The following is a 17925-nucleotide window of genomic DNA, read 5'->3' on the forward strand; positions in this document are numbered from 1 at the left end:
CATGGCTAAATACAAACTCTGTGTGGCGACGACTTGAGGAAAGTCGAATGCCGCCACTATTAATTCTGGCATTTTTAGCATCAACCTCTGTTTTCCGCAGAGGTTATCCTGAACAACAGGCTTTCTTTTTTGCTTCCATGAGAACATCGTCGCGACTGCTTCAAATGAAATTAAAAAGACAGTGCGGCTTGAATTCATAATTTCGGGAAAAGGTGTATCTGCGTCCTGAATGCACCAAAACAAGCGGCAGAGCTTCATAGAAAGCTATACTCCTCGGGGGTTTTCGATGCGCTGCCAGTACTTTGTCGGATAATCGGTTCGTTTTAAGTTTGGTCTCTATTGACTTGTTACATTCTACCTTGTGCTCTACCGCGAGGAGAGTGGGAAGCATGCACTCAGGCGATGTGCTAACCTCCCTGCCCGATTACTAAACCAGTATAACGATATTTAGCGCTGCTATATAGTTCTGTACTATTCAGAATACCATTATCTATCTCGATAAGAACCACTTCAAGCATGAGTTTCACTTGGCCGATCAACTTCAATTAATTTGTGGGCTGGTTCTCTCCGCAAAGCCTTGTTGTTAAGTGCAGCCGGCCAAGGCATGTTAGTGGATCGGGGCATGCGCAGGATATCCGTTTCAAGGCGATATTTGTGGGGTTGAAATCTCTGATGTGGGGTTGAACGGACACGTTGCCGGGGCTTTGGCGCCAAGGTGGCTAGTTGCGTAGATAGACGAGTCCTTGATACCCATACCACTCAGCCCCCACCAATCCTTCATCTATTCGTACACAGTTACTCTATTCCTGTACAGAGTCAACGTCACAAGACTGATTGTGAAGACGGGACGGCGAAGGCACTAGGGAGCCCTTCCGATTACGAGAATCAGGAGTGGGATCAATTGGAGTGGGACACCTCCACACCCCATGGAAGGGGCAGGAATAATCCCATTTATACCCCTGCTCGCCAAAACATCAAGCTGGGGTAACTCAACCCCACGGGTTAGAGAAAGCCTGAGCAACACTTGACTGGGCGGAACACGTCCGGAGTATTGGAGTTGAAACAAGATCCACCAAGCTAGCCACTATTGCATAGCAAACTTCTGGGTCTCTTCCGATCCTGATTTGAGTATAAAGATACTGGATTCCCTCACGGCCGGAAGTAAACCAGCTGCCTTCTGTACATATATTCAAAGCTCTTCTTTCTTTTCAAAGCGTATTCCGAACCCGCTGCTGCATACGCACATCAAGATGGGCCTTGGTGTCTTTGAAGGTACTAATTAACCTGGTGACGGAGATCCAACCTGGGCTTTTAACTGACGATCAACCGCAGACCAGAGGCTTGACCACGTGCCGGGAACGGTATTGCTCAACGACGAAGCCGCGCACGCCGAAAATCTCACGCAGCGACTGAAACATGGTCAAGGACGCGATGCCCATTTGGTGCTATCTCCCCAGCCTAGTGAAGACCCTAACGACCCCTTGAATTGGTCTCTGGTGAAGAAGGAGGTCATGATTGCCATTCTTTGCCTTGGGGCCATGTTGAATGCGGGGACTAATGTGGGTATCAATCATTTCTTAATAGCTGTGGCTAATGGAGATAGGGACCATTCCTCAATGCTTCTTACTTTTCGATGGCGCAACAACTTAATTTAGACATCAATAAGATTGTTGTAGCCTCCGGATACAACCTACTTGCTGCTGGCTGCATTGGACCACTTGGTATCTATTTCCTCACTACTAGTCTATTTCGCGCTCTAACTCTCTTATTTAGTCTCTGCGTTTAGTCGCAAATATGGAAAGCGGCCCGTCTACCTAGTATCAACCCTCTTTGATATCATTGGTACCGCAATTGGTCAAGCTAAGATCGACTATAAATACCTCTTAGCTGCACGTATTATCCAAGGATTCTCTACCTCAGCTTTCGAGTCCCTTATAGTGGCCACTGTTGGCGATATCTATTTTGTCCATCAGCGGGGGCTCCGTATCGCCATTATTAACTTTATCTTAAACGCGGCTTCAAGTTTAGCGTCGATTATCTGCGGACAAGTTTTCGAAAGTCTCGGTTGGCTATGGCTTTTCCATATGTTTCAGATCTTCTTGGTTTTCCAATTTGTTCTTATGTTCCTCTTCTGTCCTGAAACTACTTATATTCGCGAGGACCGATATAACACTGATGTCACGCGTAACGAGAAGTTTGAGGAGGTTGCAGTTATGGAGCAAGAGCATGAGAACCAAGGAGACGAGCAAGGTCGAGACGTAGGCCTCGATACTCCAAAAAAGAAGACATTCGCACAAGAACTTCAGGTATGGAGTGGAGTATACTCGAAAGACAACGTCATCAAGTTTTTAATTGGTCCTTTCCTAACTCTACTTAATCCTGCTGCATGCTACGCAGTTATCGGTTCAGGATTACTAAACAGCTGGTAAGGACAACCGAGGACTTTTACTACAATAATAGGTAATGCTAACTTACCTCTAGGTATGTCGGCTCCGCAATTATCCTTGCAGGGATTTTCTCTGGCCCTCCATGGAATTTCAACGCGGCGCAGATTGGATATACGGGTGCTGGCCCTTTCGTTGGCGGTCTAATTGGTTCTCTCTTCTGCGGATTCCTTGGTGACTATGTCATAAAGGCGATGACTAAGAAGAATAAGGGTGTTTAGTAAGTCTATTCTTTATTTCTTGTTAGCTTATCTTATTAATCGGGTTTAGCGAACCAGAGTTCCGGCTTGTATTTATGCTCCCAGCCGGCATTGCAATGGGTGCCGGTATGTTCTTGTTCGGATATACGCTGGAAATTGGTGCACCGGCGGAGGTATGTGCGTTCTTACAAGGTCTCATGATGTTTGGAGTCCTCATCGGGATTTTCGCAACTCTATCCTATGGTCTCGACTCCTTTCGAACCCAAAGTAGTGAGATCTTTGTCATGAACATGCTTTTTAAGGTTAGTATTGCCTCTTATCTTCTATGTCCCCTATCTTTTGTCAGCTCTTTCTAACAGCGATGGTAGAACTTCATGTTTTATGGGCTTTCCAACTTTGCGAATCCATGGGTAGCTTCCAAAGGACCTGAAGAGATCATGTACGTGTTCGGAGGTACATCCATTTTCATCTCGCTGTTGGGTATCCCTGTGTACATGTACGGAAAACGCCTTAGAAGCTGGTGGACACGTCATGATCTGTTCAAGACCCTGAAGATGGAGACTTCTGGACCGGAAAGTCACATGGGATGATCAAGCGAGTAACAGACGCCCTGGTACAACATGGACGCGAATATCGTTCTCACGGTACTGGGGTTGTAACTGTATTAGGATAGTCCTTGATTGACATATGGCGGATCAATGTGAACTCGCTACATAATATCCTAACGTACAGTCTTTGAAGTGGCTTCAATTTTCGTCGTCCCGCAGTGTCTCAATCCACACAATTTTCTTGCCCGGGGCTGCGATGTACGTGCTTGATTATCTGGTCGGGGTTGGTCGTTCTCTTCTACCCATCGAGGGTCCCTCACAGCATTTTCGCCATTGTATGTCGTCTCTCCGTCCCAGCATCTCCTGACGTCTTTTGTCATGCCACTGGTACTCATGACGACGTGTTGATCGATCGACTGTGGACCTGCGATCGCCTGGACCGATCATGGCCTTGGTTGGTGTTCCCCAAAGTGTCCAGAAGGTCAACCGATCGAAATCTTCCTACCCCATGAGGTGTGGGAGAAAGGAGCAGGTGGACACACCGGTAAGGAGACGTGGCTCCCAGTGAGCAACTATGACAGTGCTATTCTTTTCGTTCTTCTTCTTCTTCTTCTTCTTCTTCTTGTTGTTGTTGTTGTTGTAGAAAAGAGAGAAGATGAGTAGTCGAAGTGGAGTGCGAAGTAGAGTGGGTGGCGAATGCTGTAAGTGGTAAGTGCCTTTGGCACTTTCATGCGACAAAATTCGCAGTCACCCAAGATGCCAAAGCCCTGGAACCAATTGTCACCACTGCTGGAGGACCACACAATTCGGATTTGGCAGCCTGACGGAGCGACACAAGCTCGCTCCAGATTTGAGTGAAGCTCGAGTTGCGATCCGGATACCGGGTAGAGCACATTGATTGCCAATGGCGGGGAAAAGAAACTGTACTACGACAGAAAAACACATGACCCTTTCTGGTCGGTAGTACAGGAGCTTGATGCTCAGATTTACTTCCATCCACGATACGCCCTGCCACAGTTTCACCAACAGCCATGGGCGGAATGACCTCAATTGCAACAAGCGGGTGTCAGATTCCATCTCGAGCTCTCCTGGCATCTGTATGCCTTGCATTGATCAGGCCATCTCACGATGCTACGCGCTTTCCGCATGCATTTGATCAAAATTTCATTTGTTGACACCTTGATAGGCGTGATGTCTATCCCAGGGTTCGTGTCCTCTAGCGCCTAGCGTAATAAATGACTTCGGAGCCGGCCACGCAGGAGATAGGTTTGAACCCTTCGGTGCAGATGCGCCTGCGATTACCTGGAGCATTTGCCCTACTTCGACAGGGGCTCGCCTCGGTGTATGAAGCTTGTACGAACACTTCGACAGACCTCGAAGTCTTTATAAGGGCTTGGCAGCCTTGGCACGCTAGTAATCACATTTCGAACGGTGGTGTGGACGAACACCTTGAGCTAAAGGTTACGGATGCCGCCTACTTAAAGCTACAACTTACATTCTTACACCACCGAAACTAGTATTGTAACATACAGCGCCATGGAAATTCCGTATGAACTTTGAAATTCGAAAACCGCAGTGCTCTAGCGTCCTCGAGTTCTTCGAACTTTTAGTGCCCACTGCAAGCAAAAAAAAAAGAACCTGAACGCACACCTGCCTCTAAACCGCGTCTTGTTGTGATATCACTTCCCGACTTCCTGAGACTCGCCAAAAGATGAATATCCGACTTTGGGCGAGAAGCAGATTGTCTTTGCTGCGTCGATCTCTGGCCTCAATACAGAAGAGTATTCTTCAAAGCGTAAGTTTCATCACCAGATTAGGTATCCTTAGAATATCTAAGAACTAATGGAAGAGGCTATAAAAGGGTACAGCCGACACAGCAGAGCAACAAGATTCATTATAACCACAGTCCGATCCTCGATCTTCCCAATGAGCTGATCCTCATGGTTGCGAGCTTTCTGGACCAAGAATCTCAGCTCCTGCTGAGCCTCTCATGTCGGCGACTTTGTGCTCTTCTCGGTTCCCACCTCGACTTGACACTTAATAATGACAAGGCCACCAAGGTACGGTTTCTACAACTTCTAGAACTCGACTACCCGGAATATTTGACATGCCGCTCCTGCGGCTTACTATATTTCTGGCGGAAGATGGAGTTCTTCCAGTATAATTGTCCGCGTGCTAATCGCCACATGGTTGCGGATACGCTACTATCATACGGTCAGTATATCCAAGCGGGAGACAAAAAATATATTTAGGTGAGGCGTGGAGTGGTCGACCTAATCTTAAGATCCTATGAGCATGGCCCCAGCCACGGCTTACCTATATCTTTCTTAAACATAAGCGGTTATGATCACCGCGGTATTTCTCGAACGAACGAAGCACGGTTAGTGGACGGTCAGCTTATACTAGCCAGTCGAATAGAGGTAGGGGTGGAGTCGGGACGAGAAGTGGCGGTGATGTCGCGCCTGTTCATCCTAGATGTATGTCTACATCTAAGTGCCACTGTAGGGATCGTCGATAAGATATGGCAGACCTTTGAGCAAGCCGTCACAAGCATGATAGTAGGCTCAGAGAAATCCGAAGTGTTTAAGTGTTTCTTCTGCGAGACTGACCACTAAGTGCACGTGAAGAAGTGCGAGGAGAATCGGGTAACGATCATTCTAAATGTTTGGAGAAACTACGGACAAAGACATGGGAACAGGTTGTTGAATGAGTAGATCTTTATCGAGATCCTGTATTGCGGCTTGAGGCCGACGCAGTCTCACAAAGGGACGTACGAGCGGCTTTCGAGTCTAAAACAAGGTGTGCTCTAAGCATTGAGGCATAGTCATGCCGAGAAGTTATATAGCTTATCTGCACAATTAATCAAATTGTAACTTGCGCCAGGCTGAAGTAATTTGTTGTCATTCTCGAGTTTCTGATATTCTCCGTTGGCTTTATCTTTCACAATAGTCCGGATAGACCAGACTCTCGACCGTCACAAGGCCATAAAATTCCAGATCTTGGCTACATACTTGATCTCATAATAGGGATCCACAAAGTACCCCGAAGTCGAATGATGGAGGAAGGTGGCATAAGATTTTGGACTTGTGCGAGAAGAGTAGCAATTGCGCTGCAAGCGAAAGGCGCGAGGCTATGATAACCGTGAGTTAGTGATAGTACCATGTTCGGAGGGGTTAAACTTGCGTTGCTAGGATGAAGTCTCCTTGATTGGGCTTGTCTTGGTTTCACTCGTTGAAGAGCTACTTGTCACCAGCACTGCGTAGAAGTGCAAGCCCTTCGCTGGTGCGACCAGGTTGTTGAAACCATGACCGCCGCTGGCAGCTCCCAGCGGTGAGCCTACACCACAATTAGCTAGCTCGCGTGATGGTGCTTGTGACTGTGTAGGTATCGACGTGACGATTCGTTGCTTCCTCCCGCATACCTTCTAAGGCATTGACCAACTGTTGAAGCAACGCGTTCTGCTTTCGAATTTCAGTGGTCAGCTCCGAATCGATGTCAGCGGCCCGAAGACCTTCACGGCGTCTCGCAGAGCGCCACGCAGCAGGACATTAGATTCAGCTTCGAGACCAACCTGAGGCTCCCCATCCCGCTGATTAGGACGAGGGCCTTCTTCCTCGGGGAAGAGAAAGCAGAAGACTGGACCGACAAGCCGAAGATGTCGAGCCCAGTTGATCAGCCTAGCGCCCATAGCTGGTCCAAACGGGGAGAAAAGTGTGGCAATGATACCGCCTGCTGGCCACAGGTGCCGAGAAAACATTGCTACGAACCCAAAACGTAGACTTGAAGAGAGGAAAGGAGAATCATTGCGGAGGCGCGAGAAAGGTATTGCCATCTCGCACACTGGCACCTTCCAGCCCAATGGCTCCTTCTGTCTCTTGAGATACTAGCAAGCGCAAACAAACGTTCTGCAAGCATGTGTCACCTTCCTATGAATGATGGTATAGTTCGCAGTGCAGCTGTGAAAATCATTGACGGTCGGTACCAGTGCGAAGAATGATTCAGAGCTGAACGTATGAGATGGGATTGGGCAACGAAGACTTCAAATCTTGGAAACATCGGAACGATCTCACCTCCTGAGTGCCTTCCTCACTTCTCGAAAAGATCTATGAGATCTCCGGTATAGCGCCGTAACTCTCGCTTCGGGCAACGCCAATGTCAAAACCCAGCGGGGAACTACTGTTGGTTATGCATATTCTTGTTCAAGGTTGCGACGACGGGGATGACAAAAGAATGCGAAAAGGTACAATCGATGGTCCACAGCTCGTTCACGACTCTCCTCTGCATAGACACTCCTCGCCGCTTACTCGCCCTCGGCTCGCCTTCTGTTCCTTACGAGCTCCCGGAGCCCCTCCCAAGGGCTTGATATAGATAAGAAGAGTCCCGGGGTCTCATCTTCCATGAGCTCCTCGGTCGCTAGTAGCAGGTGCGAAGGTCCTTCTGTTATGGCACGACCTCTCAGGAGACCAGGATGAAACAAATGAGGAAAGTGTGGCGAGAGTCATGGGCATAGGAGCAGGGCAGGAGAGGGAAACCTGGGTGCGGGGCTGCCCAGTACGTGATTAAGCACTCTACTCTATGAATAGGTATGATTTTGGTTACTGTGGCTAGTGATTTTGCTGTGCTATTCCAAGTAAATCGGGGAACACTCCTCTTGCACAAATTTTTGAACAAACTGATTCAGGTCAAACAGAGGTACCGTGGCCTGGTTTTGGGTGCCCGACACGGTCAGATCTAGCGATGGAATGTGTTCCGACCAAGCTCCCCAAAACCCGGTGTGACCCCATGCCTGATGGCCCGCGTAGGACATATTGACTAGGCCACATCCATAAGTCCCTGAGGATTCTGTGGTGTACATAAGCTCCATTGCTGCCTTACCGAGTACTTGTCCCCCATGGAGCGCCTTCGCGAAATGGTTGAGGTCCAAGCTATTACTGACTAACCCACCCGCACCGTACAAGTCAAAACTTGCATCCCATTGGGTGGAGTCCAGAGATTGATAGTACTGCCCAGCACGTGGTGGGATCTTTTGCGGTGTCCGTTCTAGAATTTCCCAATATGTGAATGGCATGCAAGACTCGTCGAGCCTAGTCAATTTGCGGACTGCGGCCGCAATGCCAGTCTGTGTGATATGTTCTATGACCAGGCCAAGGTATGTATATCCCGTGTCAGAGTAAAAGTACTTAGCCCCAGGAATCCCTACAGGAGCCGCGTAAGTTGCACTCCAATTGAGGACAGCTTGCTGGCTCCATCGGTATTGTGGGTCTGCAACGATGGCTTCCCTCCAACGTGGATCTGAGGCAAAATCACCCAGTCCGCTTGTATGGTGCAAGAGCATCCAGCTCGTAATCTTGCTTGCATTTGAGACTCCTTGTTCCTGATCAAGATAGGGAATAGCCCATTGGGGAAGGTAGTTTACAATTGGAGCATGAAGGTCGAGTCGTTTCTGCTCGAAAAGTCGCAATGCGGCCACGGCAGTAAAAGTTTTCGTGATGCTCGCAATGCGCCAAGGGGTATCCACCAGGAGAGGCGGCTCTTCAGCAAATTCGGTGGCATTCGAGTGAATGCTTGTCTTGCACTCGATACCGTAGCGCGGTGATGATATAGCCAATTGGATTCCGGGAAAGTCGGGACGCTGTGCCAGTGCGTCTGTGATGAGAGACGTTACCCATGGTGGGCAAGCTTGTGAATCGACTCCATAGATGGTGAGGAAGAGAGCAAGCAATACAGGTAGATAGAAGCTGGACATTTGGTTGACTGCTTGTGCACGAGATTGGGCGAACAAAGAGGATGTTCTGTGGAGGCTCGGGCCTGTACATATAGCCAGACTACGACCATACCCACACAACATGCGAGAAACGAAACGTTAGATACGATATACGGCACTGTAGATCCTGCTGACATGGGCATCGAGGTCTGATTTGATCTGTCATATTATTTTGTAGCTGCCTGAGCTGCACTGAATGCGCATTCCACAACGTCAGTAGCTCGAACGGCCGTTGTGGAGAATGTCGATCTCCAACATGTGCTAGCTCGAAGGAAGTTAAGGCTGAATTGGAAGACAAATAAGTCCAGCATTATTTCGGCTGACTCCATCGCAGTCTGACATTGCCACATCAAAGCCTTGGACATAATGGTCCCTCCGAGTCCGCAGTATTATCTAGGTTCTCCCCGCGATTGGACCATTATCCATCTCCCTCACAAGTCCCAAGTCCCCATACTATACTGACGCAGAAGATTACCGTACTGTCCGTGAAATGACTCCCTCAATATATTGGGAATGACATAGCCAAAGGTAAAGGCAATAGCTGACAGTTCTCTTACGGCTTTCCAAGGCGAGAAAGAGATGAACCTTAAACCTTGCCAAATTTTGTCGTTTAGTCGTCAAGAATGACTATTTCTTGGAAGAGTCGAAATAGGCAGCTCACGGCGGGTAAGGGTTCATTGCCCGGGAAGATTCATCTCGTGACTCCGTGATAAGGCCAGCCGCTGAGAAGTAGGGTTGTGGGCAATCCCGGTATCTTCGTCATGGACTTCCGAAATCAGGCAGAGACTTAATCTAATTGATTATGCGAGAAGCCCATAACGCGCTACATTTGGACCACAACCACACCTTTGTATGAGAGCGTAATTTACACTCTGATTAGAAGAATTTCTGGTGTGTACATTCCATGCCTTAGATTGTCGTAAGTCAACGTTCTACGAACGTATATCGTATTCTTCTTGGATATCCTCCCTCAATTCGAGCGACGAGCGAGCCCCCTTCTGGCGATCAAATCTAGCTCTACCCTTGGTGCTAAAGCTCCATCGACATTTGACCAAGCCAGATTTTTTGTAGCCGCTTTGTTAAAAGGGGTGTGCATTCCCATGGACTTGTTTCATTCGCTGTACAATTACCTCTAATAAAGCTATTGCCTCCGAGCCGACCTTGGTCTCCGAGTGTAGACACGAGATTGTCATCGCTGAGATCGTCGAAGGATGTTCCTCACTCACGACACATTCCGCTACTTCCATTATAAACGTCTCAACTAACAACTACTTAGTAGGCAGTGCCATAGATATGTGAACACCGAACATTTCAGATTTCTACCGCTAAAGCATTGTTGGTGTTCTCTGCTTACTCGGCCCTAATTTACAAGCCAGCTATTGCCTGTATCTGTGATATAGTAAATACACAACCATCAAGGAGGTAAGGTCGCAGCCCTCAAAGAAAATTCCGGCTGGTAGCCTGGGTTAGTATAAATTAGCCACCATGTCCCGGGCTCAGATATGCTGCTAAATAGGGTTGGACGTGCGCTTCAAGGACGCTTCTGGCGCCTCTTGATATTAGATGTCAGATGTTCGATAGTAGTGCCCTGGCAGCAATTGGAAACACCTGTGTTCGCAAATGCAGCCACATTAAGCTGAAGAGCGGCGCATCAACAGCGCGCAAATCGAGGGACGAATGGGAGGTAGTCCGTTAACTGACACTGCAACGTTGCTAACATTCGGAGCTTAGCATCAAAAGTTGGCCACTTCATCGGAGCTACTTGCGGAGTTCGGCGAAAGCACGACTTCAATCGCTCTATTAACAGGCGCCGTTGTTGGTGTGCTTGAATTGCATTTGCTATGCCTCACTGTTGCGTCATCTCTCTATAGCGATCACACGCTTCAACCACACCATAGCTCAACTATACTTCTCGCAGCCCCCAATCGCAGCTGTTATCCACATATCGTTTCTTCAAAGGTCCCGAAGTTGCCTTAGCCACGGCCGCCAATGCCTCAAATAACCTTCGAGATCCAAGAGCGGTGGTGTTGGCAAATCCACAAATGAGCAGTTGCTATACTTCTCAGAACACCGTTCAAATTAATATCAACGAGGCAGAAGTCCGGCTCCTTCAGCAGTCCATTATCGTCAAGAACCACGTCAAAGAGATATGGAGGCCTCTCCGGTATGCCTGCGTTGGCTAGGACGATATCGACTGAGCCGAATTGGTCTTTTGCCCTCTCGAAAAGATTCCTCAGAGACTCCCAATTGGTGACGTCAGTCTTCTCGAATATGCCCTGCCTGTCGTCAGGGTGAACTACGGACACCTTGCATCGGTTCAATGTAGACTAACACTCACTCACCGATCTCTCTAAGTAGGCTTTCACCCCTCACAACGTCAAGATCTCCAATAACGACATTTGCGCCGTGACCTGTTTGTGCGCCTGTTAATGCTCACTCGCGCACGTTATCATTGGTGGCAGCGACCGACCATACTGTGCAACAGTAACCCCGTTTGTCGTCCTATGCCGTTCGATCCGCCTAAAGTGTACATCAGCAACAGACATGAAAGTTCAGGCACTGCCGATTACCTGTGATCAGAACAGTTTTATCTCTGAGCGTCGCTAGAGTGGTTTGGTTGACTTCGATTTTTGCCATTCTGGTAAGGAGAATTGTAATCTATGTTGGCTCGAGAGATCCTGGCCAGTTTTGGGTTCCGGAATGGTTCACAGAGAGCATATTTATTACCTGACCCCAGCCTTCGTATTTGGGATGTTCAAGTTGATTGCGTAAATGAGCCAAACAGGTAAGTGGGCTGCCCCCAGTGGAAATTGAAACCATGAGAGACTGGTGTACAACAGCATAGCACCAGCCATAGATGGCTCTAAGCACTATTTGACAGTAGGCTTCCTCATATATGTCCAAGGTGAATAAGTACTCCTCTACATAGTCTCCCTGGGGAATGTTTTTGTAGCGGCTTATTCTACTCTGCTCCCTTACTATTAAACTATGCCGAGCTTGTGGCCGTGAAAAGCCAGTGTGCACAAGAGGAGTGGACCGCGTGTGCGAACATTCGTAGAGTACAGTGCTTTAGGCAACTTATAAGATCGTTCTATTTATAATCAGCGAACTAGAAGAAATGGCTGCTACTAAACTATAATATCTCAGCGGCAGGAGAAGAGAAAAGCTATTCTCAATGGGTAACTAGTAGGTGTACGATTAGATTATCTGGGTATTGTTGTCTATATAGGAGAGAGACGGAGGGAGAGAGAAGTCAAAATAGAGGCAGGTGACAGTCTGGCATACGGCGGTGACACTGGTCTACAGCTTGATGACCTGAAACCATCCAACATCTAGCCAAAGGCGGAACCTATAATTCCAGTTGCTGCCCCAAATGCACCGTCTGAATGCCACTCTCCACCTTCTAGGCAAGTTGTCGACAGGACTACTGAAGTTCTTATTCAAGCAACCACCTTTCGGGTGATGCCTGAGCCGAAAGTCTCTTCATCAATACGCCGCGCACAGATGGCGAGTCATCGGTCGCTGATGCCATACAGTGCTCTCTCTTCTGCGACTTCACTCCGGGAGGGTTTGCCGGACCCCAGACCGACAGGTCCGCTGCAGTTGTCCATTGTCCAGAGGGTTATGTCTCAGGAAAAGCAGCAAAAAGCGCAGGAGCCGCTCAGAATGTTTCTCATCGCTCTACCGGAGCATTTCGACGTTGATGACACTGTAGGAGATACTGACATTGAGGACTCTCCTGGCAAGCAAAGTACGGTCCCGTCATGAGCTGGATGTTGAGGAAACACTGTCGATGCGACCCTTTATCATCGTGGCCTAACGATCGATAGTAGCGAGAAAATACGGACCTTGGAGTCCCTAACGGACTCTGGAATACTCCCTGCGTTCGAGAGGCCTATTGTGGCCTAGCTCTCGATGGCGCCATCAAGCCTCCAGCACTCCTCCAGATCAAGAGGACGACTTCTTAGCGAGTGCGCAGCTTGACTATGCCGTACGGATTCCAGGCGTATCTATCGACGATGATGTGCTGTTTAGTCCACAGCTCATGCCATCTCTGTACCACGACACTATCTCTTGCATGGTCATATTTGACTTGCTCCCCTGGCACTGTCACAGATTTGCTCAAACAAGATGCCGCCTTTTGCAGGGAACACAGTCTATCAGCATCGCCGCCGCCATCGGCAGACCCCGTCTTTGATTCCTCAAGGCGATGTCTCATAGTCGAATGCCCGCGATGACTGACGCTCGACAGCGATCATTATCCAAGAATGAATAGCAGTTGAGTTCAGCAGCATCTCGGATGTCCGTAGCTCGATGTCTCTCAAGCACTGCTCAACATACGGAGTTCTCCGTTTTAAGAGACGTATTATCAGGGCCCGGCAATGACGGCATTAGCTAGTGTAGGATCAACAGCGCCCTGCCGCTTCTTTTGCCCTGTTGCCTCTTTTCAGTAAGCGCGGGTCTAGTTGCGTTTGCCCAATCCTTTGATTCAACAAATTTCTTGTCCTTTTAACATTACAAGGTTGGGGAGCATACACAACTAGGTCTACAGAGAACCCAAGCTGATCGTTCGTTGCTTAGCCAAAGAAGAGATTTGATTCTTTGGCGCAGCCGGCCAAGACGCCTGATCCAAGAAGCTCGCCAGGCTCCATAAATCATGCTCTTGTGCCCTTGCCAATGATGACCCCTCCCAGGCCCGACAATCGGCGTTCGTCGACCGATCAACAGCATCCATCACATCCCCATTCAGAGGATACAGCATCTCTTTCGCTGAGTCGCACAAGATCGCAAGAATTCGATTTTGCCGAGAGTGTGGCTATCCAAGAGGTTGTGGTGGAAGACTCGAGTTCAGAGTCGAGTCCCGACACCGCTCAACTTGATGCTATCACGTGGAAGTGGTCAACTCGCTATCTGGTGTTCCTCTGCGCATTTCTCACCAGTTTGAGCTTCGGGGTTACGCAAGTGCCCTTGGTCTATGTCTTTCGCTTGATGACGTGTGATGCCTATTATAAGGATCATTCTTATCCAGAACGAGCACTACTTGTAGGACCACCAACCACAACATCAGGGTCCCTGCTCTCGTACGTCCTTTCACCCGAGGCATCCTATCCTCTGCTGTACAGAGGAAGCCAGGTTGACCGATGCTCGAAACATGAGATCGAGACCTCTACCGCCTTGTCAATATCTCTTCTTGGCGCTAGTACGACGGTCTTTGGAATCATCAACCTCTTCCTCACCAGTAGCCTGATCAAACGCATCGGCCTCAAGGCAACACTACTCATCCAGATATTCTTTCCCGCCGTGCGATTACTGATACAGAATGTTGGCGTGGAAGTCTGGGGCAGTGCAGGCATCAACGTCATTCAATGGTCACAAATCGTCAGCATCGTTGGCGGCCCCAGTGGCTATCTGCTCGTCCTAAACACTTTCATCACCGAAGTTGTCGAGCACGAAGGGCGTACTGCAGCTCTAGGCAGGCTCAATGGGAGTATGATGTTTGGAGCTGCCTCCGGCTTTCTGCTGGGTGGGTTTTTGGCTGAAGACTTTGGCATTAAAGCTCCCTTCCGCCTAACTTTCATCCTCTTCTTGAGTTCTTGCGTCTTTGTAGTTTTCGCTCTGCCCTATGTTCCACCTGCGGAAGGCAAAATCTCTCAGACGGGACTCGTCAGCTCTGATCAGAGATCAACATTGTTCACCAGGTTCTTCAAGCCTTTGACTGTTTTTACGCCCCGAAAGTTTATTGGGAAAGATGGGGTTATTCGGACAGAGTATGGGGCTTGCCTTCTTGCTTGTGGAGTCTATCTCGGAATTTTAGCAACAGGTAAGCACAGCCCCTCAATGCAGCACCAGTATTCTGATCCTTTGCAATAGGATATTTAGCAACACTTCTGCAACTTTTTTCCACCGATGTCTTCGGATTTGGTACTAGACAAAACGGCGTTCTCATTTTCATGTATTCGATGCTACGGGGTCTCTTCTTGACCTTTGCATTTCCGAAGTTGATCGCCCTCGGAAGGAGCTATACCACCACAAGCCGAGAGGACAGTCAGCCTGCCAAAGATCCAGATCAGTCAGGTTCCACTGAACGAGATCCATTGCTGTCCTCTGAAAGAGCACAAACAAGCCGAGAAGAGACCGATAGTGACAAAGACAGAGCCTCGAAAAAAGAGCAAACATTTCATTTCGACCTTACCTATACCAGGTACTCATTGCTTGCTGATGGAATGCTTACACTACTGTGCTCATTTGTGCAACAAGGCTGGCAAATGTAAGTATCGAATATCCCGAGCCTTGTCATCACAGACGGAAAGAGGCTATAGATCAAAGGAGCACGGCTATGGGTGCTATGAATGGCCTAGCAAGGTCAGGCCATTGCTGACATCATAATCTTATTAGGTATCTTGTTGCTGCAGTCTTACCTTTTTCTGCAGGGACTGCTTCTGCCTCGAAAGGAACAATCCTTCAGATGGTTGGCAGTTCCGACAATACCGCAGACCGAACAGACGCTCTAGCTGGGCTAAGTCTGGTTGAAAATCTAGCTAGGATGTCGACCAGTGAGTGTGCTCGTCCAATTCCATGACTAGAGGCCCGTCTGGGGATGTCTGCTGACAACTACGTCAAAACTGCAGCGTTGGTGTTTGGTGTTATATTTGCAGCATTTGCAGGCATTGGAAGGACAGAGCTGGTGTTTACATGTAACGCTGTGAGTGTCCTAAGGCCAGAGTATATCCATCTTAGGTGGCATAAGCTGACTTCTCGCCCCAAGGCTGTGGCGTTGATTGGTTTTGGAGTGTTGCTTTTTTCACGATTCCCGTTAGAGGGCAGCCGTCGGCTTGATAAGGAGGATCCATCTGCCAGCGCCGATTAATCCTTGGACTAAAAAAATAGCCTGAACACTGTCTTGCTGTTTACTGACCTACAGCTTTTGGCTGTTAATACTGGACCGTAAGGACAACGACGAGATAAGGACGACTTAATCTGATCGGACGGCGGTTCGCCTATCCCGCAGCAGTTTTGAATCCCTCCCCATGTAACGAGATAATGATTAGACCTTTTGATTAGACTCAGTCTGATATAGCTCTTATCCCAACCACTGTCTTTGGAGTAGTTCTGGGTTCTTCATGACATTGTGCTAGGACATCCGATGTGAATCTTAAGAAAGTATAGTAATTACTAAGAGGTAAGGCGTTGGGTTGGAATGCTGACAGAACTGACACCCTGGTTAGCAAACCTAAGTCCCTAATCTCAGCCATTCGCCCCCCCCGCCCCTCGCCCCCTGCGCACCCCAGGGACCCTCTGAATGGAGGGGACAACGGGACGACAGTGAGACCTTCCCACCCCCACTTTCTAGTTGATTTGGGACTTGTCTCAATTATGTAACTACATATCCGATTCGTATTCGTTCTGTAGGATCTCGGCCTATCCACCAAGACCAGCCGCCTCACCTTCATAATCATAGCTGTCAGTTCGGCGAGTCTTGCCTCGTCCTCACTGTCAGTCAACTACAGCAATTGAAAGCATATTCATAAGACCACTCATCTCGTTTACGCTTCGCAACCTGCAAGGCCCAGTCCAGACACCAGGTTGCTGCAGCTCTGTCAGTCTTTAACTCTTGGAGGCCGGATGTGGCTGCAAAAGCTGAACATCAAAGTCCCAGCTGATTAAATCCTTCTGCCAAATCCTAGCCTTGGTACGGAGGAATTTGGATCCATTATGCCAGCGCGTCTAAGTCAGCAACAAATCACACACGATCACTAGTCCACCTGGGCTCGTTTGGCGAATGGATGTTTGAGATTATGACCAAAATTGAGAGCAGGGTTTTCATGGTAGCTAACCCTGTTGGATCCATCAGGCCGTCCTTTGCAAAAGCTCCCTCAGCATGGCCGATCCATCTAATACGAGGTATCAAAATGTCTGGGTGGACGGCGGCCACGGAAATTCACCGTGGTCAAGCTGAGAAGCAGTCAAACTACCTCGGGTCCCCGAGCTTTTGTACCACAGGCGAAATCTATTAAACACGAAAGTCCGCGCTGATGTGCACTCTACTTCAAACTATAGGCAGCAATTTTTTTCATGATAAACAGAAGACTCGCACTTAAAGTTTCCCCATCCCTCAGTTGTCAAAATGCAAAACCAATACGACCCTTCTTCGTCCCAATATCACCAACCCCAGCAGCCTTATCAACAGCCATATCTGCAGAACTATGGCCCGCCGCCAGGACATGCTCCTCATAGTCCTGCTCCGCAACCGTATCAACAGCCACCTGGACCAGGCGGCTATGCATATACAAATCCTGGTGCTTCCTCAACATATTATCAGCAACCGCCGCCCGCTGCTCCTCCACAGGTTGTCCAACAGAATCCACTCCCACCACCTAGTCCACAGCCCGGCCAAGCAAGAGCCGTGCCAGTAGCATCTAGTGGGCATGGTCCCTTCGCTCATTTGTGCTCCCCCGGTACCAACACGATAACCCTGACCATTCTGGACAAGGGAGACAAGAAGGATTTCCTGCTTGCACCGGGCGCGTCGAAAGTCCAGCCACTGTACACGGTGAAGGTAACCAAGGACGGCACATTCAGGTCCACCAAGATGAAGGTTCAATATCACGACGGGCAAAGCAAGAAGCCCAAGAGCGTATGCAAGTTCAAACTGCACGAGCGCTACGCGGAGCTCAGCTTCTCATGGCTGAAATGGGACCTCTGGCCCTTCGTGGAAGACCAACAATGGGAATCCGACGTCGAGACGCGAGACGGCCATTCACTGGAATGGAAATTCCTCGGTTCCCACAAGGACAGCGGGTGGGTCATGAGATGCTACGACGCTACCGATGCCTATTACGGAATCTGCAGCGTCGTCATGACCGACTACTACTCTGGAAAGATCGAGATCGACGCCCTATCGATGAAGAACCAGAACGGCCTCGACGAGATGGTCTGCGTCGCAATGGCGGCGCTGAATGTGTATCGTG

At 48.9% G+C, this 17925-nt stretch overlaps 5 protein-coding genes across 5 annotated transcripts; 3 read left to right on the forward strand and 2 right to left on the reverse strand.

The window, feature by feature from the left end:
• Positions 1-1250: 1250 nt before the first annotated feature.
• Positions 1251-3234, forward strand: A1O9_06967 (uncharacterized protein; the record flags this gene model as incomplete). The annotated part of the gene is made up of 7 exons (XM_013403913.1): positions 1251-1272; positions 1333-1559; positions 1604-1721; positions 1774-2425; positions 2482-2664; positions 2715-2946; positions 3013-3234. The coding sequence occupies 7 exons, from the start codon at positions 1251-1253 to the stop codon at positions 3232-3234; spliced, it is 1656 nt and encodes a 551-aa protein (XP_013259367.1).
• Positions 3235-5084: 1850 nt separating this feature from the next.
• On the forward strand, positions 5085-5983 carry A1O9_06968 (uncharacterized protein). The gene has a single exon (XM_013403914.1). It carries the CDS (start codon positions 5133-5135, stop codon positions 5442-5444), a length of 312 nt encoding a protein of 103 aa, XP_013259368.1. The 5' UTR covers positions 5085-5132; the 3' UTR covers positions 5445-5983.
• A 1830-nt stretch (positions 5984-7813) lies between these two features.
• On the reverse strand, positions 7814-8938 carry A1O9_06969 (beta-lactamase; the record flags this gene model as incomplete). Its single annotated transcript, XM_013403915.1, has 1 exon — positions 7814-8938. One exon carries the CDS (start codon positions 8936-8938, stop codon positions 7814-7816), a length of 1125 nt encoding a protein of 374 aa, XP_013259369.1.
• Positions 8939-10950: 2012 nt separating this feature from the next.
• On the reverse strand, positions 10951-11593 carry A1O9_06970 (uncharacterized protein; the record flags this gene model as incomplete). Its single annotated transcript, XM_013403916.1, has 4 exons — positions 10951-11236; positions 11295-11367; positions 11432-11476; positions 11527-11593. The coding sequence occupies 4 exons, from the start codon at positions 11591-11593 to the stop codon at positions 10951-10953; spliced, it is 471 nt and encodes a 156-aa protein (XP_013259370.1).
• Positions 11594-13636: 2043 nt separating this feature from the next.
• On the forward strand, positions 13637-15824 carry A1O9_06971 (uncharacterized protein; the record flags this gene model as incomplete). Its single annotated transcript, XM_013403917.1, has 5 exons — positions 13637-14777; positions 14828-15224; positions 15353-15510; positions 15586-15659; positions 15723-15824. The coding sequence occupies 5 exons, from the start codon at positions 13637-13639 to the stop codon at positions 15822-15824; spliced, it is 1872 nt and encodes a 623-aa protein (XP_013259371.1).
• Between the last annotated feature and the right edge of the window lie 2101 nt (positions 15825-17925).

The sequence above is a fragment of the Exophiala aquamarina genome, assembly GCF_000709125.1.
Source record: "Exophiala aquamarina CBS 119918 chromosome Unknown aczIA-supercont1.5, whole genome shotgun sequence".
Lineage (NCBI taxonomy): Eukaryota > Fungi > Ascomycota > Eurotiomycetes > Chaetothyriales > Herpotrichiellaceae > Exophiala > Exophiala aquamarina.